The 23,798-nt window shown below is 52.3% G+C and overlaps 1 protein-coding gene across 1 annotated transcript in view; it reads left to right on the top strand.

Annotated features, from left to right (window-relative positions):
- PLEKHA6 (pleckstrin homology domain containing A6) overlaps positions 1-23,798 on the top strand; it is a 118,449-nt gene extending 94,651 nt beyond the window's left edge. The window contains exons 12-26 of the mRNA XM_068541553.1: positions 3,541-3,621; positions 4,534-4,602; positions 5,835-5,915; positions 6,203-6,352; positions 7,168-7,263; positions 8,644-8,755; positions 9,326-9,465; positions 11,860-11,989; positions 12,189-12,295; positions 13,200-13,373; positions 14,400-14,567; positions 14,645-14,778; positions 15,300-15,445; positions 21,010-21,133; positions 21,821-23,798. Of these exons, the coding sequence (XP_068397654.1) occupies positions 3,541-3,621; positions 4,534-4,602; positions 5,835-5,915; positions 6,203-6,352; positions 7,168-7,263; positions 8,644-8,755; positions 9,326-9,465; positions 11,860-11,989; positions 12,189-12,295; positions 13,200-13,373; positions 14,400-14,567; positions 14,645-14,778; positions 15,300-15,445; positions 21,010-21,125 (1,704 nt within the window). The 3' untranslated portion in view covers positions 21,126-21,133; positions 21,821-23,798. The remainder of the gene's footprint in view (positions 1-3,540; positions 3,622-4,533; positions 4,603-5,834; positions 5,916-6,202; positions 6,353-7,167; positions 7,264-8,643; positions 8,756-9,325; positions 9,466-11,859; positions 11,990-12,188; positions 12,296-13,199; positions 13,374-14,399; positions 14,568-14,644; positions 14,779-15,299; positions 15,446-21,009; positions 21,134-21,820) is intronic.

Genomic DNA, 23,798 nt, shown 5'->3' with positions numbered 1-23,798 from the left:
GAAAGGAGAATTGTAAATTACCACATGAATAATTAATGTCACCGCCTATTTGTTCGACCCAGATGGAACTGCCCCCAGGGGGCAGGCGGGAATTTGCATTTTTGCTGGATAGAGTTGCAGAGACAGGGAGGAGCTCTGTGCTGGGGCCTAAGAGGCTGAGGATTTAGTTCAGCCTGAATCTGGGAAGTTAGCCTAGCCTATTCCACAGGTTGTGGTTAAACTCCACATTTTGTAAGCGAAGGACCACAGACCTGCCCTCCAATGATTTTTTAAATTACGGTAATTCAGTATGTATGTTAGTTCCTCTGCAAAGTTCTTTTGTATACATGGCTCATGTTTTCCTGAGAATTCAGTGCTGTAGGCAGAGGGAATGTTATCAATCCAGTGTTACAGATGAGCATCCTGAAGAGGCAATGAGTGTCCCCATGTGATGAAAGCAATCGGCTGCCTGGGCTCTCACCTTTGGCTACCTTGCCTTTTGAGACTAAGGAGGCTGTGATACTGGGTTTAGACAGGCCAGGGGTCAATATGCTGGGCAATTTATATGAGCACATACTCATATTAAGATCTGTGCTACAAATCATGGGGGACCTGGATGTGTACCAGATCCAGGTGGAGGCAGCCTGGGGTGGTGGAAATAATAATGTTAGTAATAATAATAATAACAGTGGCAGCAGTTACCATAATTGGATGCTTCCTCCATGCCCTGCACTATTCTAAGCATTTTACAGATCCTAACCTTTATAACAACTCTGCAACGTAGGTATTGTTATTATCCCCATTTCGTAGGGGATACGATGAAACTAAAGCCCAGAGAGATCAAATAACATGCCAAGGACACACAACCAGTGAACAACAGAGCTTGGATATGACTCTGAGCTTTTGACTCAGTTTACAGCTGAGGGAACATCCAACATGTGAAGAAGCTGGGGTTGAACCTCATCAGGATGCTTTTGTGCTCTTAACATTGCAGAGAGAACCATAAACTTGATATCAGAGGACATGGCTGCAACTGCTGGTGGTTCTAGTAGTGAGCCATGTGACCGTCATCTCACACGGTCTCGGTGTCTCAGTGAGCTCGTCCTCATGGGAGCCCTTGGGTACTGGGAAGCATGATATACACATTTTAATCAGCAGTGATGGCTCCTGGCCCTCAAGAACATTGCATTTTAGTCCCAGAAGGAGCATGTGGTGTTGACACCATAAGCATTCTAGTCTATGTGGGGATGACTCCCAGCAGGCCTTCCTCCCCGCAGCGCATCCACACCGCTGGCTTTCCAAGCATTCAGTGCAGATGGCAGGGCCCCTTCCTGGGGGCTTCTGCCCTCACAGAGGGGCTGGGGGCTTCAGAAATAACCTTTCAGAGGACCTCTTCCTAGATAAATGATAATACTCTTAAAAGGCAGTCTTGTATGATAAGAAGAGTCCAGAACGTAGTCAGACACGGCACTCTAGTTCCAGCTGTGCCATTTACAGGGATTTTTTTTTTTTTAAACCTTGGTCTCTCTGGGTCTTTGTTTTCTCAATCATGAGACAGACATTGTAGGACCTGCCCTTTCTGCCTCACAGAGTTATTGGGAGAGTCAAGTGAGAACGTATATGAGAGCACTTTGGCAGGCATTGATGAGGGCTAGTGATTGCTACTATGATTATTTTATTGTTCTTTTTCTTCCAAAACTCAAAAATATTAATTGACCATCCTTGACCCCAGTGCTATATATAAGGTACTGGGTTAGGTGCTTTCTCACAAAATTTCTCCAACATTTTGGAGAGACAGAAGGTGACACACAGGAATCCTCCTAGAGGCAAGGCCCACATGGGCTGAACGATCCTGAAAGCCACAGCATGTGTGGGAGCAGGCCAGGGTGAGAAGACCCCTGCTTCCTTTATTGTTTTAGATCTACTGGTTGGGGAAGGAATGAGGTCTGTGTGTGACCAAGAAGAGCCTGGGCCTCCCTTGCCCTCTCAAAGCCTGATGTGTTGGTAGATCTGCCTTGTCCTACACACATACACATAAACACCACACACGGGACACAGGTATGACACACAGGCAGCAAACATAAACATACACATACCACATACAATCACACATACACCACACTGGCACACCCCGTACACAACAAACACAATCTCATTCACACACACACACACACGCACATGCGCGTGCACAGCCTCTAAGAAGATAAGGGCTGACTTGAGTTCAGATCCTTACAGAAAATGCGGTTGATGTCCTGTTGACTTTTAGCCATTTTGCAAAGACTCAACCTCATATTACAATTGCTCTTTTAAAAGCCTTTTAAATCACACTTTATATCATAGAAAAAATTCCCAACTGGGCTAAAGAAGTAGCAAAATCAGATCCTAGGAAAGCCTTTTAAAATGCTCTAGAGCCTGTGAATGGGGTTGGAGGGGTGCCCCTCGCCCTGTCTACAGCGCGCAGAAGCAAGGCTGCTTTGGGGCTGCCATCTACACAGGGCAAGAGGGAAATATGTGTGGGTCCAGCAAAGATTGGGAAGACAAGGGCAAAAAACGTGGGGGTTCCCTGAACCGTGACCTGAGAAGATCTGCCCTAAGGTGGCTCCATCCCTTCCCTTACTCACTGCCCCTCCCCAAGAAGCTTTTCCTGCACAACTCCTCTCTGTCTTCTGCTGCCTTCTCCTGGAGATCAATTGAGTTAAAGGGACATAGCCAAGGACACTCCCTAATATGTTTACATTTGATGCTATCACACTGGAACCAGTGGGGGAAATGATGGCATTCCTGGTTGATTTGGTTGGCTCGTCCTCCCTCCCTCCCTGTCCCTCTCCCTCACCCTTCCTCTCTCCCTTTCTTTTTCATCTGGCAAATAGTCTTTCCCCCTCCACGTTCCTGATGATCCTTGAAGCATAAGGATAACGTGTTGGGAGAGCAGTGTTCCAATCTCTGGTGTCCCTTTAACGTGGCTTACGTGCTTTGGCCTCCTTGTTTGCTCCCTGGCGCCATCCCAGATTGGCATGGATGCTACCAGCCCAGCTCTGGAAACCGTGTTTAGCAATCCTTTGTACTCTAGAGCAGAGGTGGGCAGGGTTTGGGGAGAGAGATGTGTGCCTTCCCAATGTGACGGCCCATCCAAAGAGCAGGTCACATTTTCTTTAAAATGGTTTCATTTAGTTCAGATTTTGGGAGATCGGACTTTCCAACTGCCTGTGTGGTCTTTGACCAAACCAGTGTGAGAAATGAGAGCTGGTCCAATGGGATGAGACCCACCACACTCAGGCGCCCTGGGGAGGTGTCACTGGGCTGGGGCCTCTTCAGAGCCACAAGCGAGGGCACAGTGGCCTCCCAGCTCCCTTCTGTGGGCTTTCCTCAAGGGCAACTTCAGTGCGGGTCCTGAGACGGAGTTCACAAAGGGTGAGTGATGGGCAAGGCCAGGCAGAGGATGCTGGAGGCCTCAGAAGGAGCTGCCCTTTCCTGTTTCCTGGAAAGCAAGCACAGGCGGGCGTGGGGAGACGTCTCTCTGTGGGTCTGAGTTTGAATCGTCTGTTCCTTCCTCTGCTGCAGATGAGTGAGAGTGAGACTCTCATCAGTATGGTGAACCGCATGGTGGAGAACTCCTCCCCCAGGGCCCAACTCTTCATGCAAGTAAGACCTCTGCCTGGCAGCATGGTCCCCGTCAACACCATTTTTCAGCTGCTTGTGCATGGTCGGTCCACCCATCAGGGATGAGTCCACTCCGCCTGCTCACCTGCCAGGCCTCATCTCCCAGGCTCAGCCTGGCCTCCCTCCTTTATTTTCACTGTGTCTCCTCCATTCTTCACGCTCATGGGTGAACCCAGGCCCATTTCCCAGACCATCAAAATAGGCAGCACTGACATCTCATGCCATGCCAGGGATCGCAAAGCTGCTTTTTAACGTTCAGGACTTCTCTTTCATGTTTGGTACCTTCTTAACAGTTGTTGGGGTGAAGGGCATGAGGGGTGTGATATGGAACCATCCAGTGACAGAGTTGTGTAGAATGTGCTATGGTTGCTGCCTGTGTCACCAAGGGCAGGCGCCTTTGCTGGACTGAGAGACGCTTCTGGTTTAAGCGCAAGCCCTGGGGCTGGCGTTCAACCTAGTAGGGTGGTCATTCTCAAATTCTTCCAATGCTCATTCTGTTCTCCCAGGTCTTATCCTTATCAAAAACAACCAAGACTTAACTGCTGTTCTCATGGTTGTTACCAATAAGCCATTTGGGAGCTACACAGCCCTGGAGTCCCTCTTGGCAGTAGATTCTAGACCTTAGAGGAGAGGAGATACAGAGCACGAGTGAGCAGCATCTCTACCTCCAGAATCAGCCCAGGACAGTTGGGACGGAGCTTAGGCCGGGCTGTCCCACGCTTTCCTGCCAGGGGGCAGAGCACTAGCTCAGCCCAGGTCCCCAGAACAGATGCTACCTGAGGTGATGGAACTGTGGTCGGTGGCAGGAACGAGGCAGGATCGTCAGCTCTCCCGTCCCTACGTGCCCGGCCCTGGCTGTCCTCTGCTGTGGTAACCGGCCTCCTGTTCCTGCAGGTCCCTCCATACCCAGAAGTGTTCCGGGACAGCCTCCACACCTACAAGCTAAACGAGCAAGACACAGATGTAAGAGCAGCTCGCCCGCTCCCTCTGTCCACTCCAGCCCCCCCCCCACAACTGCCCTCCTCATCCTCACTCTCCTCCGTGGGGGCTTTTCCTCCGTCCATCTCTCATCTTCTGTGGCCCTTCATACATTTGATTCCTGTCCTCTCTCACCGCAAAGACAACATTCTGCCTGAGCCTCCTCTCGTTCTTACCACTCACCCCTACCTCCCACCATGGCTGTGTGTGTTTCTCCACTGAGTTCGAGGCCCTCCTATCTACAGCGGTGGCATGTGCTTATTTCAGGAGCACAGACTTTGTTAGGAGGTAGAGCATGTAGTCCCCAGGTGCCTGGAAAGAAGAACGAGGCCTGGCTCCACCCTCAGGGAGCTTCTGGGCAGTGGGAGGCCCAGGTAGCAGCAGGTGGCAGCACAGGATTCATATGCTGAGCGGACTGTAACAGGGTCTGCAGGAGTGCGGGGCAGGGGGACCACGTGGGCTGATGGAGGCCGGGGACAAAACAGGTGGCACGTGAGCTGGGCCTTGAAGTAAAGGGCCCAGAGGACAAGATTTGGCCCACTAGAAATAGCCAAGGGGGTATTTGAGGAGTGGCGTGGATAAAGGTGTGGACGCAGGAAAGCACAGGTCTTCCCAGAAGACAAGTTTGGCCTAACCTGCCTTGCCTGGGTAACAGATCTGCCCAACAGGCAGGGGAGACACTCTGTACAGGCAAGGACCAGACCTCAGAGGGAGCCACCGTCAGCCATCCTGAGACTCTGGAAGGAGGAGGGGAGATCAGGGTCCTGTGGGACTAGGGAACCAGTTTACATTTTTCAGCGGTTTTGCTAAGACTGTTGTTCAGAAACCGGCCTACGCCTCTAATTCATACACACCTGGAAGCCTAGGAGGCGAGGCCGTGTTATCTCCTCAACCCCTTGTGAACTGGAACCCCAAGAGGATGGGAGTGCAGAAGCTTAACATTTGGCTCTCAGCCCTCTCCCCTCTCAAGCTGACTCGCTTCCTCAGAGAATAAATTTGTCTCCCCTCCCAGTGGGTCTTTGGAGAGTCCCCCAAGGTGAAGACCATCTTCCCATTCCCAGGAGCCTCCAAGGTCAAGGTGAAGGCCCAGGGTTCCTTGGCAGGGGAGAGGAGGTGGTATCCAGAGGCCAGGCCCTGCCAACCCAGTTCCCAGGTCCCCATCAAACCGTGTCCTTCACTCCCTTCTTTCTCCCTCCCTTCCCCCTTGGGGACCCCAGAAGCTGCTGGGCAAGTTGTGTGAGCAGAACAAGGTGGTGAGGGAGCAGGAACGGCTGGTGCAGCAGCTCCGAGCTGAGAAGGTGAGAGCCGTGGGGTGGCCCAGAGTGGGGCAGATGGGGGGCTGGCCCAGAGAAGGTGTGGGTTGCTATCTCCATCCTGACCAAGCTGATGAAGCTTTGCCCCTCCTTAAACTTCTGTCTTGCCCTTAATCAGACCTGCTGAAGCTCTTCTGGGGACCTCAGCCAGTGGGAGGGAAACCTCCACTAAGCTGCCTGGTTGAACCCCTAGGGCTCAGACCTCTTGCTGCTGAAAGCCCGGGAGAGGAGATATCAAGGCTGCTCACAGCCATTCCCCTGCCTTTCTTCAGGAGAGCCTGGAAAGTGCCTTGATGGGGACCCATCAGGAGCTGGAGATGTTTGGAAGCCAGCCTGCCTACCCGGAGAAGCTGCTGCACAAGAAGGAGTCGCTGCAGAACCAGCTCATCAACACCCGGGTGGAGCTGTCTCAGGCAACCACGGTAACGTGGGAACTGGGTGTGTGCTCCCACCCCGGTCAGCGCCTGGGCAGGGGAGCCACCTCCCAGCCTGTGCTCCTCTAATTCCTGTTCTCCTCTGACGGCAGGAGCAGGGTGCTGTCTGCGAGGGGCATAAACAAAGACCTTAACACTGCCTTACAAAGAGGCAGCAAATGTGCCGGCCTGCTCATCCCATTGAGTCTCCACCAGGGAGACTGGCTTGTTTCCCACAAGCCACATCTGCACCAGGATTCGTTCAGCACAAAGTGAAGTTGAGGGCCACTTATTTCCTTGGCTGCTCTAACAGCTTTGCTGCCCACCTTTTCCTCTCCCCTGGAGAACCAGGATACCGGAAACATGCCACCCTGGTTACTTCCCAGTAGACACAGGGCAGACCCTCTGACACAGAGAGCAGCAGCAAAAGCCCCAGGAAATTGTGGCCCAGAGGGAGGAAGGTCTCTAACCTCCAGAGAACAGGCACCCCCAGCTCTTTCCTTTTTGCCCGCTACTCTCTATCACCCAATCTGGGGAGAACAGGAGGGGTGTGAGAGTGAGATTAGCCCCTTTTGGCCTGCCTGCCATCCAGAGAGGATTCCGTTTTCCCTCTGTTTGGGCATGCAGTAGGCTGGGCTGTTGCACCTCCTAAAAGGCCAGTGTTTGGCTGTCATCAGAATGTCTCAGCCCTGTGCCCTCTCCCGTCCCTCTGCATCCTCCTCCCTGATCTGCCGGACCCCAGGTACCTGGGCCCCAGGCCCTGAGGCAGGACGAGGAGGGGAGGTTTGGCAATTGCAGCTTCTCAGTAAGCCCTCCCCTTGCAGGCCCTGGCGAACAGCACCATGGAGTACGAGGGCCTGGAGGCAGAGGTCTCTGCCCTGCACGACGAGCTCTGGGAGCAGCTCAGCTTGGACCTTCAGGTGAAGAGGCCCACAGGCAGGCGGGGCTGCTGTGTGCTTCAGGCCCTCCTTTGTCATTTTGGCCAAAAGAGACCACGCTGGCTTCCTTTCTTGCTTTAGAAATTTCAGAGACTTATGACCAGGAGTTGGTCCTGAGATGAAAGGCAAGGTTCAGGGCCTCTTAAAACAGACTCTGAGTTTCAGGGTGAAGATAATGTGGGATCGTTCTTTAGTTCCATCAAATCATGGGGGAAGAAGAAAAGTTGAAGCATGGGAGACTTTAACAGATATATGAATGTAAACAAGATCATGATAAATACAAATCTTTCTCATGACATCGGAAGAGTACGCAGTGTGGGAGCCATCCACCAGGGAATTTTTAGGCGGGAAAGAGGCCTTTCTTTCTGGGATGGGTCAAAAACACTCTGCTTGGAGGCAGGAGGATGGACATTCCTGGGGCATTCGTCTTCTTTTCCTTCCTCTGTCTTTTCTCTTCCCAGGCTCTGCCCCTTCTCTAGCTCGCTTTGCAAGCCCTGTCTCTCTGATGCAGTTAACACCCTGGTTTCCCCCATTTTCCTCCTGTTTCCCTCCTGGTAACAAAACTTACCACCCAACCTTGCAGCTTGTTAGGTGGGTGAGGTTAGGGGCCTCTGGGCCAGAGGCCCCAAATGCCACCATGTTCTGTGGGCAAGCCTCACTTTCAACGCAAACATTTTGGGAGGTAAGATAGCATCATGGTCAGGAGCACCAGCTCTTGAGACCAGATTCAGATGGTGGCCACACTGCTTACTAACAGATGGTCTTGGGCGTGAGCCTCTTCGCCTCTGAAGTGGAGACAACTGCTGTCCTTGCCTCGTAGAGGTGTTGTGCAGCCGCAGTGAGTTCATGTGTGCAAAGCACTCAGCACAGTGCCTGGTATAGGCGGGCAGGGTGGGGTGGGGGGCAGCGGGGCGTGGAATGTTAAATAAAAGGTAGCTATTATTTTTCAAAGAGTGGGCACTGTAATTGAGTAGAATTCATGCGTATCAAACAGTCCCACAGTATGTGAAACAAGACAGTAAACCAGAAGCTCTTGCCCCTGGAAAACAGGCCACCATCAAGTGTCCACCTAGAGGGGCGTTCACTCCAAGACCACCCTGAGCTCCCCTGGGTGGGGGGCGGAATCAGAGGGACAGGTTCTCACTCTCTTCGTTCTGAGGCCACATGTTCACCTAAAAGTGCTCTTTGCTGTGACGGCAGAGCCCTCTCCTCCCACAATTCCGGAAGCCGAAGAGGCAAAAACTGCCCGTGAGAAAGATGAGTGTGCTAGAGAGATGTGTGTGTGTACATTAGCGTGTGAAACCTCCCGCCGGGACACTCCTTGGTAGCCACTTCCTTTGACCTGCTCTCTGGCTGTTTCAGAATGAGGTGCTCAACCGACAAATCCAGAAGGAGATCTGGAGGATCCAGGATGTGATGGAGGGGCTGAGGAAGAATAACCCATCCCGGGGCACAGACACAGCCAAGCACAGAGGTAGGCGCTCTCTCCACCGGCCTCCTGGCTCCTGGCCTCACCAGAAAAACCTCCAGTGTCTCTGGTCTCCATCCCACACCTGCCAACTCATACCTCTCCAGGCCCTCACACTGTGCTCAGAGCCAGTCAGGGCCTTCTCAGGGCTCCCGAAATTTCCCCCCTCCCAGAATAGACCAGATGTACCAATCAGAGATGCTGTTGCCCTGATACTCTAGATTCCTCCCCAGAACAGGTCACAGAGCACCTGCACCTTCCCAGCCCCTAAGCCCATGGGCCCATTGGTGATCTGAGACCATCACCTTAATGTCTTCCTTCAGCCCAGGGACCTTGGGCTGGCTTTCTGTGACACCTTTGAGGTAGTGGTGTCATTTCCATCCATTATCTTTTCCTGCCCAGCTCGCTTCTCAACAGCCAGCCTGTGAGCCAGCCCGTTATAAGTCCCTTCAGCAGGCCCAGGTGGCCCTGAGACCCTAAATCCTCCCCTGCCTTCTCCACCTACAGAGCCCAGCCACACTCCAGGCCACACCCCTACCCCTTCCCTCATCTCTCTCCTCTTCTGTTTCCCCAAAGGAGGACTTGGCCCCTCAGGCACCTACAGCTCCAACAGCCCCGCCAGCCCTCTCAGCTCCACCAGCCTCACCAGCCCCCTGAGCCCTTTTTCACTGGTGTCTGGCTCTCAGGGGTCCCCCACTAAGCCCGGGTCCAATGAGGTAAGCTGAGATCACGGAGAAGAAGGTGGGTGGGGGAGGGAGGACTAGGTCCTCATTTGCCTGAAATTGTACCAATTCTGTGCCCATCTCTTCCCCAGAGGCCTGCAGTCCTAGTGCTTCATCTCTGTCTAAGATAGTCATTCTCACACCCAGTTTGGTGACCCTCCCTCCAGACTTCTCCTTTACTTGTTCTCATCTCCAACTGTCATCTTTAGTTGCCTTTCAGGGAAGTCTTCTTGAGCACCAGGATGGTTAGCAGAGACACCAAACACTTAATAGGAATTTAAATCTAGGATTGTTCTGCGGGTGAGAGGGCTGAGGGTTGGTGTGGGGGGCATTTGCCTAGTCAGTCAATCAGCAAGTGTTTTCTGAGGCTCTACTCTGGGCAAGGGACGGTATGAGACCCTCTCAGAAAGATGCCTGAGGGCCTTCACCCCACCCAGCATCCAATGGGGACCAAGACCCATTCACAGTGAATAACCCTCCTCTGGAACGTGGTGGCATATGTCTCAATACTGAGCCACGTGGTTCAGATTGTAAATGTTCTGATGTTCCAAAGAGAGGGTGGAACTTAAACTGGGCCATGAAGCATTGGGACAGGTAGAGGAACAAGGGAAAGGCATTACAGGCTGGAGAGCTGGCAGAAGCAAAGGTACAGGGGAGGGGTGTGCCCGATGTGATAGGGAGACAATGAGGAGAGAGCTTCAGAGAAAATGGGGGACCAGTGCACAGGTGGGGGCTCAGCAGAGGAGGGCCTGGTAGGCCAGGCAGGGTTAGCTCTGGAGGTGGCACTCCATCCAGGCGATGGGCGGGAGTTTGGTGGTCCAGGGCCCCGCCCCAGGCTCCAACAATGTTGTCGTCTGCCTCTGCTAATGCTCTTTTCTTCTGCTCTCACAGTGGCTGCTCTTGTTCCTCCTAATGCTCTGGCTTCTCTCTGCCTCAGGAGCCTGGCCCCCCGCGGCCTCCCCTCCCCAAAGCCTACGTCCCCCTGGAGTCTCCTCCCACCGTGCCTCCACTCCCTAGTGAGAGCCGCCTCTGGCCATACCCCAACTCCCCTTCCTGGCATCGCAGTGGCGAGACAGCCAGGGGTCAGGTACCCAACACCCTTGGGTCCTGGAGGGCAGGGACGGAGGGAACGGGGCCCGGCAGGAGACCAAGTCATTGTCCCCTTTCCAGTATTAATTTTCCCACAGCTCAGCTTCTACTGGCCCTCTGTCAGACTCTGGGATAAGCAAAGGGATGGTTGAGATCGTCATACTGGTCCTGTTTCCCCTTTTTGCTTCCTGTGGACAATGAAAAAATGAGTTGCTGCCCTACCCCATGGCAGCCCATGGCTGTAGGTGGTGGTTATGCCCCCCTCCCTACCAGCATGACCCGACGATGGAAATCCAGTGACACCCCCCCACCCCCCACTGGTGCCATTGCAGTCCCTTCCTGCCATTGTCCACCTCAGACCCCAATCCTCCCATGCTCTCCCTCTCCCCTTGCCTGTGTCTCTGCCTTGTCTATGTCCTCTGAGTCTCATCAGCCCCTGAAGTGTAAGGATACAGACCCTTTTCTCCCCTGTTCTGGCTCCTTCTCTCACCTGGATCCCTAGCCAAGATCCAGGAGAAATATGCAGTTAGGCTTGGAAGAGGTTGCATGGTGAGTAGAAAGACTCCTAAAATAGGCTCAGCTACTTACTGGTAATATGCACAACCCTTGAGGGTCCGCCTAGTGAGGTGGGCAGAGCAGGTATCATTGCCTTGGTTTTACGGACAAAGAAAGGTGGTAGGACTTACCCATGCTCTGTAGTTGGACCAGAGCTGGAGTTTCTGACCTCTGGTCTAGTCTCTCTGTACTCCCCTCACTGAGACTTAGATTCTTCATCCCCGTGGGAGCGGATGGCTCAGATGATGTCTGAGGTCCTTTCTAGTCACATGATTCTGTGAGACCACCACCTAAATGCCCTTTTCCTTCCCACAAAGCTCACCTTGTTCTTTTGCTCAAGTCTTGGGTGGGATCCCAACAGAATCCACAGGTATCCTTGGCCTTGTAGCCCCCTCCTCCAACCATTCCTCCTCAGGCTCACAGCAAGTCTGTGCTTTTCGTGTTTGCCAGGAGGACTGGTTGGGCTGAGGGATCTCTCTGATGGGCCTCAACGGAGGCCCTCTCGGAGGCCCTGAGCCCTCATTCCCCAAGAGGACCACACATTGGCCAGTCTTAAGGTGGCATGGGTGGGAGGCTCCAGTGCATCCTTGCCCACTTCCCAGCTGGCACACACAGTTTCCCTGCCCCATGTTTTTTCAAAGGTTTGCACTCCCACCACTGCAAAACAAAGAAACACCACCAGGGACCAAATTCTCAGTGGTCACTCTAGCACCATCCATCCATCTTCTTATCCCTTCTCCCTAGCCCAAGGCAAGCTATGAGCAAAGCAAGAAAGACCCCCACCAGACATCACCCCTGGACACCACTAGAGACATCGGCCTTGTGCCCACCAGGCAAGAGGTGGAAGCAGAGAAGCAGGCAGCTCTCAACAAAGGTACTTCCTGTTCCATCCTCCCCTGGAAGTGAGGCTAAGGGTCAGAGAAGAGCCCAGAGAGGTGCTCGCTTACATCCAAGGAGGTGCTTCCCCACCTGGGCCTCTCACCTCCATGGAGGGCGGGACTGAGCCTCTCTGAGAAGCAGGCTGCCCTGTGTCCCTTTTTATGGGACCCACTGGCTACTGTGTCTCCCTGCAGTTGGCATTGTGCCCCCTCGGACAAAGTCACCCACTGATGAAGAAGTGACCCCATCAAGGGTGGTGAGGAGGAGTGCCAGCGGGCTCACCAATGGACTCTCCTCCCGGGTGAGTGCACGCCCGCAGGCCCCGAGAGCTTGTGCAGGCCTGAGCTGGGCTGGGAGCCCAGGGGCCTCCGTGTGTCCACCTATCTGTCACTGTTCAAGAAACCCAGGGCTAGAGGAGGAAGGTAGAACAAGAAGGAAGAAGGCAAGCGGAGGAGTTCTCCTTCAGGGAGATGTCACGGGACAAGGGAGCTATGCATAATAAAGATATAAGAATATAATATATAATATATATAATATAAGAATATTTAACAAAATTATTGTAATGTGCCAGTGATGAAATACAAATGCAAAAGTCAGTGGTCAGAGTCAAATGTGCTGACCAGAGGCACCGTGTTAGTTTCCTGGGGTTGCTAGGAAGTTAACAAAACACCACAAACTTGGTGACTTAAGACAATAGAAGCTTATTCCCTCACCGTTGCAGAGGCCAGCAGTCCAGAATCAAGGTGTCCGCAGGGTTGGTTCCTTCTGGAGGCGGCTTGAGGGAGCCTCCATTCCATGCTCCTGGCTCTGGCTGTTGCTGGCAATCTTTGGCTTGTAGACGCACCCCCCACCCCCCACCACCACCAACTGCTGTCTCCACCTTCACATCACCTTCTACTCTATGTGTCTTCTTTTTTTCTGTTTCTTATAAGGACACCCATTATTCGATTTAGGGCTCACCCTAATTGGAGATGATCTCATCTTGAGCTCCTTAACTTGATTACATCTGCAAAGACCCTATTTCCAAATAAGGTCACATTCACAGGTACTGTGGTTAGGACTTGGATAGATCTTTTGGGGTCCACTCTTCAACCCATTACAGGCAGGCTTCCCAGAGAAGGGAAATTTTAAGGGATTAGGGCAGATGAAAAATCTGGGTGGGGGGGTGAGGCACCAGTCAGAGCCCCGTTCTCCCACTACAGCAGGAGCGCCCCAAGAGTGCTGTGTTCCCTGGTGAGGGCAAGGTCAAGATGAGCGTGGAGGAGCAGATTGACCGCATGCGGCGGCACCAGAGCGGCTCTATGAAGGATAAGCGGAGGAGCCTGCAGCTCCCAGCCAGCCCGGCCCCCGACCCCAGTGCCCGGCCTGCCTACAAAGTGGTAACGTCCTCCCAGCCCCCACAGGCATGGCCTGGCATCTGCCAACACTGCCCACGCCCAGGTCCCCACCAGCCTGGCCTGGAGGGGTTGCAGGGAGGGAGGAGGTCTTAGTCAGGGAGAGACCAGGAAGGACCCAAGCTGGGCGCCTGGGAGACGTGGGGGACACTTGTCCCCCACCGGGCAGAAGAGATACTACAACAAGTGTTTCCTTTTTTTGTGTTTAAAGAAAAATAACTCACAAAAAGGAATGCCTTGATTATTTTGGCTGAAATGAATTATACAAAATTCAGTTAACAGAGGATAGTACAAAATCTGTAATCTAGAAGTAGCTGTCACTTGTTTCTAGAGCATTTCCTATGTGCTTAACATTGGGCTGGGGGTTACTGAAGGTAATCATCATAGCTCACCATCACATGGCACAATACAAGTCACAATCCCTTTCATGTTATTTCATTTAGTCATTTCAAGGATGCTGGATTAGAAAGTATTACCCCCGTTTTAGAGATAGGGAAACAAAGTCATGAGAAATTAAGGAATCTCTGGGCCACACAGCTATTAAGTGCAGAGCTGGGAATAGCCCAAACTATTGGCCTAATTTTTCTTTCCATTAAATTTCAGAAATACAAGAAAAATTATGGCCCATGAGTCCTGCCCTCAAACACTTTACATTCTAATTGGTGGACTAGAACTTCTAACATATGAAAAAATTAGAGATCAATATAAGACACACTGATTCAGTTGCCCAAAATATTATATATGGCCCAGGATGTGAACACAGGTACAGCAGCATGGGGGCAGAAGACAGTGATGAGATTTCACCTTGGGGCCCTTGCAGGTGAGCAGGCTTTGGACAGCAGCATGGAAGAAGGATAGCTCAGCAGTGGGGGGTGGCCAGGTCAGGCACGCTAGGCAGGGACAGTGAGGACACGGGCATGGTTAGGGCTGCGTGGAGGCGTGGGTAGCAGTGGAGGTGCTGCTGGCAGTGGGACAGAGGCCCTGCGTGGTCACGATGGTGCTGCCGCCTAGGTGCGCCGTCACCGCAGCATCCACGAGGTGGACATCTGCAACCTGGAGGCAGCTCTGCGGGCAGAGGAGCCTGGTGGGCAGGCCTACGAGACACCACGGGAGGAGATTGCCCGGCTCCGCAAAATGGAGCTGGAGTCCCAGCACTATGATGTGGATATCAGTAAGGAGGTGAGCAGAGTCCAAGAGGGGCCGGGCGGGGGCAACCCCAGGAAGGGATAGAGGCGGTGACCTCGGCCCCTCCACAGCTCTCCACCCCAGACAAAGTCCTCATCCCTGAGCGGTACATTGACCTGGAGCCTGACACTCCCCTGAGCCCAGAGGAGTTGAAGGAGAAGCAGAAGAAGGTGGAGAGGATCAAGACGCTCATTGCCAAGTCCAGGTAACAGGCCTTCGGTGAACCTCCACTTCCTCTACCCACCCTGGCTCCTGGGGCACCTGGGGCACTAGTGCCACGGAATCCAGTGTCCGGACTCATGCGGTTGGGGTTCCCGAGCCTCCCCAGCAGAGAGCAAATGGAAGCAGTGGTTCCAGGCAGCGGACCGGGCCCAGGCACATGGCAGGGTTGGTGACGCTGCCATCGGTGCCAAGAAGACCTACTGGGCTCGTGCACGTGCTGTCATCAAGACAAACTGATGGGTTGCTCTCTGGTGACTTCTTTTCCCTGTCAAGCCTGCCCTAAATGTTCACTTGACCCTTCTAATTCATTTCTAAATGGTGCAGGTAGGGGTCCCAACATGCATTTTGCTAGGGTCCCACTCACCCCAGGAGACAGGCTTGCTGGGAACCGGAGCCTGCACATTCACAGGCCCCTGGATCCCTGCCAACCTCAATCTGCAGACCCCCAAGCCAGTCGGACCATCCTGTCCCGCCCTCCATTTCTGTGTGTCTGTGCCTCTTTAGTATGCAGAACGTGGTGCCCATCGGCGAGGGGGACCTTGTGGACGTGCCCCAGGACTCAGAGAGCCAGCTGCAGGAGCAGGAGAAGCGGATTGAAATCTCCTGTGCCCTGGCGACCGAGGCCTCCCGCAGGGGCCGCATGCTGTCTGGTGAGAGGGGCTGGGCCTCGCTCCTCCAGGGAGACCGGCTGACCAGGCATAGGGGAGGTAGTGCAGTGCGGCAGGGGGCCAGGGACAGAACAGGGAGATGTTCCTTGAGGTCAGAATGAGCACTTATTGAGCGCCAGGGGCTGTGCTAGTCTCAGGGGGTGCAAAGGGGCCAGAGTTGCTGACATCTGGGAGCTCAGAGCCAGGATGACCCGCCTAGCTGCTGGATAGAGGAATGGCCAGAGGCCATGCGGGGAGCGCAGGGAGCCATTCTACCTGGGCAGGTCCAGGAAAGGCCCAGAGAAGAGGCAATAACTGAGCTTGACTGGAAAAGATGCAAGTATGTACCAGTGGTGGAGTGAGGGCCAGGTATTCCAGGGTATTCTCTGACTTCCCATTCGTGCTGCATGCAAACAGCAGGAATGAAAAGGGAAGATGGTACAAGCAGCCAATACAGTCACCGCCTTGGCTACTGACCCAAACCCACTTTTCTGCTAAGAAAAGATGAGTACAAGGAACTGACTTCACACTGATACAAAGGCTAGTGGGTCTTAGTGGACACTATGGGGTTGCAGCCAATAGGATTCACTTCCCCTCAGCTTGAGGAGAAGCACCCCGGAATAGAGGAGAATGTAATTGGGAAGAATAGAAGAGACCCTATGAATGGGAGGCTTTGAGGTGGAGGAAGGACAGTGGTTAAGTAATTAAGCATGGGAGACAATATTCCCTCCTCCTGAACACGAAAGTTGCTTAGGAGGGAGAGAGAGAGGGAGGGTTCTGAAGACCAGTCCAGACGAATGCCCTGGATGGATGCCAGGCTTGTGATGACTTTGGTTGAGGGGGCAGAGACAGGTTGTGCCGGCCAGAGTTATGGTAGCCTGGGCAAGTGTCAGATTAGAATCGTGGCTGGACGCACAGAGGAAGGAATGGCGTTTCGTGTTGGTGACTCGGAGGGTTTCAGTTTTTGCTCTTTGAGGCTCCATTTCCTCATCTGTAAAATTCAAATAAAAATACCTGTCTGGCGGTGTGAGGATGGAAACAAGGTGTGCTAAGCACCTAGCACCGTGTCTGTCACCCAGTAACTGCTCAATAAATGCTAGCCGGCTGTAGTAGAGGTAGTGCTGGTGCTGGTGGTAGTATTAGTTGAAATAGCAATAGCTAAAGTAGAAAGAGAAATGTTTTGTGGGTTTTCTAGCTATTCTAAATATGGATATTTTCAGAAACCAGAGGGTTTTAGGCTACAGCAAAGGGGATTTAAGTAAGCGTTAAGGAAGAACCTACTAGCAGTTGGCATATAAATGGACATTAGAATGGGTGGCCAGGGAAAGCCCCTGGAGATACTTCAGAAACAGGCTTTCAGTTGGTCAGAAGTTGAGGGCAAGAGAAGGGATGGGCTTCAGAGAGCCCCATCTTGCAGCCAGAACCAGAAAGCAGCAGAACCAGTTTGGCTACAAGGAGGCTTCTGTCAACTGCCCTCGAAGCTTCCAAAGATCAAATTCCACATGCTCTGGGCAAAAGTCAACTTCCTATTTCAAGGGTTAGAGCATACAGCACTGTTAAAACTTCCCTCTGCCCCTTTGCCTGTCCCAGCCCCTGGCTCTCTCTTCTATAGCTCCCCCGCCAAAGGTGCCATGAAAACAAAACCCACCCTGGCTCTTCAGATTCCCCCTTGATACACATGGGCTTATATTTCAGGGTCAGTGTGCTGAAAACAAATGGTCACCTTGCTTTTGCCAAGACCCCAACTATTTAAAAAACGGCTGTGGCAGGGCCAGACCTCAGACTTAGCCCACTGTCCCCACCACCCCTGGCCTATGGCCCAGATTCCCAGAGCCGCAGTTCTGCCAGGCACAGCAGGCTCTGTGGGGGAGGAGGGGAGTGCTGGGCACAGGGGGCATGAGGACAGTGCAGCGGGCAAGGGATGTAGTTAGTGCCTGAGTGGGGGTGTGTGGCGTGGATGCTGTGGTCGGTGGCGAGCTTGTAGCAGTTGTTGGTATACCTGGTGTGCAGTATCTGGGAAGATGCGGCAATTTTAAGTTTGTATGTGTGGCGTGATGTCATTGCAGTGTCTGTATTGGGTAATGGTTGTAGATACATATGTATGGGTGCGTATGCACGCATGTTATGTGTGGGTGGAGGGAAAGTTTGAGTACAAATATAGGAGTGTGTCTGTGTGTGCAAAATGTCTATGGGTGTTGTGCGGAGACCCATTATTTATGAGTACAGATGGTGTTTGGGAAGCTGTTGACGTGAGTGTACAATACGTGGGTGGAGGTAGTGCTTATGAATGCACATATTTACGTGTGATAGGCTTTCTTTGCAGTATGAGGAATGATAAAGAGTATTTGTGTATATGTTGCGCACAGTGTATGTACTGCACATTTGTGAACACACACCTGTGTGTGCAGGATGGAGAGAGCACAGCCTCATGAATGTGAGTACATGTGACCGATTATGCCTGCAGATGTGGTAGCACTTGTGAACACACAACTGTAATAGCACATCTGTCCACTGCCTATCCACTGCATATGTGAATTTATTTTGATGGATATATTCCTAATGTGTTTAGTATTTTTCTGACTTCTTAAAGAGGTTATATTTAGCAATCAATCTTTCTTGCTCTCGCTCATTTAGTATCATTATAAATATCCTTATTTTGCTGACCTCTGTGGAAGAGATGCCCTTGGGGGCTGTAATCCATACAGATCTGTTTGTAGCCCTGCTAAATGCTACCAAACTGTTACACTTTTTTTTGGTAATACATCTTTATTAGAGCATAATTGCTTCACAATACTTTGTTAATTTGTGTTGCACAACAAAGTGAATCAGCCATATGCATACATATATCCCCATATCTCCTCCCTCTTGCGTCTCCCTCCCACTCTGCCTATCCCACCCCTCTAGGTCGTCACAAAGCACTGAGCTGATCTCCCTGTGCTATGCTGCTGCTTCCCACTAGCTAACTATTTTACATTTGGTAGTGTATATATGTCGATGCTACTCTCACTTTGCCCCAGCTTCCCCCTCCCACCCCGTGTCCTCAAGCCCGTTCTCTATGTCTACGTCTTTATTCCTGCCCTGCCACTAGGTTTGTCAGTACCAGTTTTTTGGGTTTTTTTAGATTTCATATATATGCATTAGCATACAGTATTTGGTTTTCTTTCTGTCTTCACTCTGTATGACAGACTCTAGGTCCATCCACCTCATTACAAATAACTCAATTTCATTTCTTTTTATGGCTAACATTCCACTGTATATATGTGCCACATCTTCTTTATCCATTCGTCTGTTGATGGACACTTAGGTTGCTTCCATGTCCTGGCTATTGTAAACAGTGCTGCAGTGAACATTGTGGTACATGACTCTTTTTGAATTATGGTTTTCCCAGGGTATATGCCCAGTAGTGGGATTGCTGGGTCATATGGTAGTTCTATTTTTAGTTTTTTAAGGAACCTCCATACTGTTCTCCATAGTGGCTATATCAATTTACATTCCCACCAACAGTGCAGGAGGGTTCCCTTTTCACCACACCCTTTCCAGCATTTATTGTTTCTAGATTTTTTGATAATGGCCATTCTGACCAGTGTGAGGTGACACCTCATTGTAGTTTTTTTTTTTTTAATAAATTTATTTATTTTATTTATTTATTTTTGTCTGCGTTGGGTCTTCGTTGCTGTGCGCGGGCTTTCTCCAGTTACCGTGAGCAGCGGCCACTCTTTGTTGTGGTGCGTGGGCTTCTCGTTGCTGTGGCTTCTCTTGTTGCAGAGCACGGGCTCTAGGCGCATGGGCTTCAGTAGCTGTGGCGCACGGGCTTAGTTGCTCCATGACATGTGGGATCTTCCCGGACCAAGGCTTGAGCCCGTGTCCCCTGGATTGGCAGGCGGATTCTTAACCACTGTGCCACCAGGGAAGTCCCCTCATTGTAGTTTTGATTTGCATTTGTCTAATAATTAGTGATGTTGAGCATCTTTTCATGTGCCTCTTGGCCATCTGTATGTCTTCTTTGGTGAAATGCTTTAAAATTATTATGTCTACTTTTTACAGAAGATTTTCTCTCCTCAGTTGTGCCTTATATAGATGTCAGTGGGCCTCTCAATTCCTCTCTCTCTCTCCTGATTTTCCTGTTTCTAATCTCTCATGGGCTAGAAACTCAGCAAGTCAACATATATCAGAATTGTGTGTAAATAAGTGTAACTGGACTCCAAGGAGCTCTTCAATGAATAAATTTGTAAGAGCTTCACTGCATGTACATTGTAACATCTATTTGGCTTCCTTGAGATCTTCCTTGCTTAGGTTTTGATTTTTTGACTCTTTTAAAAGTTGAAGTTGCCAGACAACTAACCATTATCTGTGATACGGACATGCACACAAATGTGTGTTTTGAAAGAGTTTGTGTATGTGTTTGTATGGCAAGTTACAAGTGTGTTGGGTCATGTGCAAGGCACAGGTTCAGAAGTGCCCATACACACACATCTGAATTATGTGTGCTGAGTAGAAAGGTTTGGTATTGCTGGATCCCAGGCACAGACTGTGGATCACTTCCCGTCGGGGAGAGCACTGCGTGTCTTATGTATGTATGTCGGCGAGTGTAGATATGCGTGGGGCTGCATTGGCCCTTTCTCTTGTGCAGAGGCCAGGGAAGGTGATGAGGTCCAGGGTAGGGTGGGAGCAAGGGACTGGGAAGTTCAATGCCAGGATCCCTCTCTTGGGGGAAGCACAGTGTGACCCTGGCTGAGGTCTGGTTCTTCTCTGAGCCTGAGTGAGGATGCTCTCTCACAGCTGCACCAAGCGTGCACCAGGGTCTGGAGACGGTGCAGAGCTTGTTCCTAACAATACGACTCCCCTTTCCTTGTCCTTCATTTTGCCGTTCTCAACATGAAATAATAATGATAATAGAGTAAAATCTCATTAATTCGAATGGCAGCACTTTAAGGCCTTTAATGATCTGTTTAGGGGTGGATTGGAATTTGCCTTTCCTGGATTGATGAAAAGAGATAGTAAGTGACTGTGGGGAATCGTTTCTGAACCCTGCAGCCTAAGTTAACCGACTGGCTTGAAGCCTGTCAGAAACCTCTGTTTGCATGGAATTGATAAACACGGTGATCACTTGGATTGAGTCATTGAATGAGGGCCTGATGATTTGGATTAGTGTGATTTTACTGCACTATTAATCATTATCACTAGTGATATCACTGCCTATGAGGTGCCGTCCCTCATTCTGTTCCACAGTCGTGGAAAGGTACGTGTATCTCCCGGTTGCAGGGATGGAAGGGGAGCCCTGGGCTCAGAGGGGCTGGGCCTCGCCCACAGTCACGCTGGTTCTCAGCAGAGCCTGGATTGGGCCAGGGCTCCTCTGGGGCCCCATGCTCTCCTCCATGGCACCCCTGGAACCAGGCCAGCTCTGCCTCAGCTTGAACAAGTTCCCAGACTCAGCTCTCCTTCTGCTTGCCTCCTGCCTTGCTCCCGCGCACCGCACGGAGGGGGGCCTCGCTTGCTCTGGGTGCCCAACCTACCTCCTCCCACCCCCGGCCGCCCCTATTCACTTCCCTGTTCATTTCTGTTTCCAGTGCAATGTGCCACCCCAAGCCCTCCCACCTCCCCTGCCTCCCCGGCTCCACCAGCCAACCCCCTATCGTCTGAATCCCCACGGGGCGCCGACAGCAGCCATGCCATGCGGGTCTGAGCTCTGACGTAAGCACTTTTCTACTGTATTTCATCCAGCCCAGGGAGCGGGACCCCCTCCCTCACCCCCGTTGAGCCATCTGCACCCTCTTGTTCCGCCCGGCACTGCTTCTCCCCTCACCCCAGTGCCCCTTGCCGCTCTTTCCCTTCCATCCATCTGCTTGAGCCCGCAAGCATCCCCACGCAGTGTCGGGCTAGAGCCGGCTGGCAGGGCCGCTTCTTGGATGCTGCAGTGCCAGTGGCTTTGCTTCTCCAGAAGCAGACGGGAACAGAGCTGAGGCCTCTCCTGTCCGCTGTCTGAGGGACTGCCCTGACTCCCACCCCTGCACTTCCTGTCGGCCAAGAAGCCTGCCATCTGTTGAGATACACAGCAGTCCTGCCTCAGAAGCCCCCAGAAGCTGCTTGTCCCAGATCTTATTTCTCCCAGATCACTCCCAGATCTTACTGTAAATTAAAATAGCACTGGGAGATTCTAGGCAAAGGCTGTGTCCCTTCTTTCCCCCTAGCACGCAGCTGCTCAATATCAGGCAAGTGAACAAGAATTGACTTCTACTCGTTTGTTCCCCTCTCTCAGGGTTGAGGGGGTGGGTGGGTTTCCACAGGTTTTTGCAAGGCAAGACTTCTCTCTGGGGAGGGTGGGCTGGAGGGTCTGCCCCTCTGTGCAGCACTTTTCTCACCCGCGTCTCTCTCCTCCAGTGCAAGCCCTGGCCGAGGCCAACGCCGTGAAGCTCCACAGAGCCACGTTCTGAAGCCTGCCTCTGCCCATCCTGGCCCCCTGGCCCCCCGCCCCTGTGCTCCCATGGGAATGCCACAGAGAGCCAGGCTGGGGGCCGGGGTTCTGCCGAGAGGAGCACGGATGCCTCAGTGTCCACATACCCACGGCGCCCGGCCCTGAAGTCCTTGCTGCTCAGACGGTGGTCCTAGGCCAGGGCGTGAGATGGTGGGGTGAGGAGCGCCATCCTATCTGATGCCCACGGCACAGGGAGCCTAGGTCTGGCTCTGGCTGGGGTTGTGATGGCCCTACTGGAACATTCCCTGATGGAGAAGATGCCCTGGTGGGGAATGCGCCCTGGGCTATCTTAGGTTAGGACTCCTCTCTTGACACCGAGAACAGCACCCACCATCACCCCCTTCCCCCATCACCCCTGCCGTCCTGCCCCAGCTGTGCCCAGGGTCTTGGCACATCTCTGCTTATGGGTGCTCCTTTGGGGTCCAGTGGAGACTGACCACCCTGCCTGAGCCAAAGACAAGATGATGAGAGATGGGGAGAGGCTCCTCGGCTCCCAGAAGACAGTGCTGGCTGTGGATAGAGAGCAGCAGGTCTGTGCAGTGTCTGAGGGCAGGTTGAGAAGGGTAGCAGAGAGAGAGGGAGAGGTCTCAGGAGAGTGGGAGGAAAGGGAAGCAGCAGGACTCATGTGCAAGTAGGAGGAGGAGGACGGAGATGAGAAGGGGTAAGGGATTGGTTTCCCCAGGGTGGAACCTTAGGTTAGTGCCAAGTATAGTGCCAGCTGTTGGCTCTGCTTCTCCCACCTCGTCCCCAGGATCAGCGGGGCTGCCAGACCGAGGACCTGCCATGGAGCATACTGCTGTGGGTATGGAGGTGTGAGCTGAGGGGCCGGGCAGCAGCAGTCTGGGAGATGGCTCTTTCTAGGTCTGGGCCTGGTTCTGGGGTCAGGAGCAGAGAGAAGGACCTGTCTTACAGAGGGTGTGGTCAGCCTTGGGGCCTTTCCTAAACATTTCTGTGACATTATCTTGTCTCCCTTCCCCCTGAAATGTGCTGTGGGCCAGCTGAGCGTGTGCCCTGGAAAGAGGGAATGTGGCCTTAATCTGGTAGGCCAGATTCTGGGGCCCTACCCTGCATCCCAGGCATTCCAGGCATCCCAGATGAGGACAAGTTGAGGCTGTGTGGAAGGTCTCCCTTCTAGCTTGGCTCACTCACAACCCACCTACCCAGGGAGCCAGTAGTGGAGAGACAGAAGCAAAGCCCATTCTCCGTATGCTCCACCCACCTTCAGATGAATGTAGCCAGAGAGGATGGAGGAGAGAGAGTGAAGCTGAAAAACCTTGGCCCCTAGGCCTTCTCTTTGCCAGAGTTGCTGCCCAGAGACTTCAGTCTGACCTCCAGCGGCCCCAAGAATGATTACTTCATCTTCCAACAATTCCTCTCCACTCCTTCGTGGCTGGGACACTTATGGTTCATATGCAAGTAAAGTTGACAATTCACTCAACAAATATTTATTGAGCACCTTTTATGTACCAGGCACTGTTCTAGGTGCTTAGGATATTCTCATGCTTCTGAGGGTTTACGGATGGGATTCCACTTACCTTCACTTCTAGCAGGTTTTTTGAACATGACCCTTGGCTGCAGTTCCCATCTTCAGCACAGCTCAAGCACCCCAAACCTGTCCCTTCCCCGCGCCCCCCCAGACTGGCAGGTGGGATTGGCTTCCAGGTAACCGTCTCTCCCTTCTCCATCTTCTCCCACACCTTATTCATCCATAAGAAACAGATTTTTCAGGGCCTTCCATGCCTTCCCCTTTCTTTGCCTGTCTCTCCTTTTTTTTTAAGTGATATTTTTAGAAATACATGTAAAATACCAAGGATTAATGTCTGCCCCTCTGCCACCTCTCTCTCACCTCTTATTTCATAAAGCTGGCTCTTTATGTTGCTTTAC

This window comes from Eschrichtius robustus, chromosome 3 (assembly GCF_028021215.1).
Source record: "Eschrichtius robustus isolate mEscRob2 chromosome 3, mEscRob2.pri, whole genome shotgun sequence".
NCBI classification, from domain to species: Eukaryota; Metazoa; Chordata; class Mammalia; order Artiodactyla; family Eschrichtiidae; genus Eschrichtius; species Eschrichtius robustus.
The sequence above is the reverse complement of the archived record's forward strand: the minus strand, read 5'-3'. Positions and strand labels throughout refer to the sequence as shown.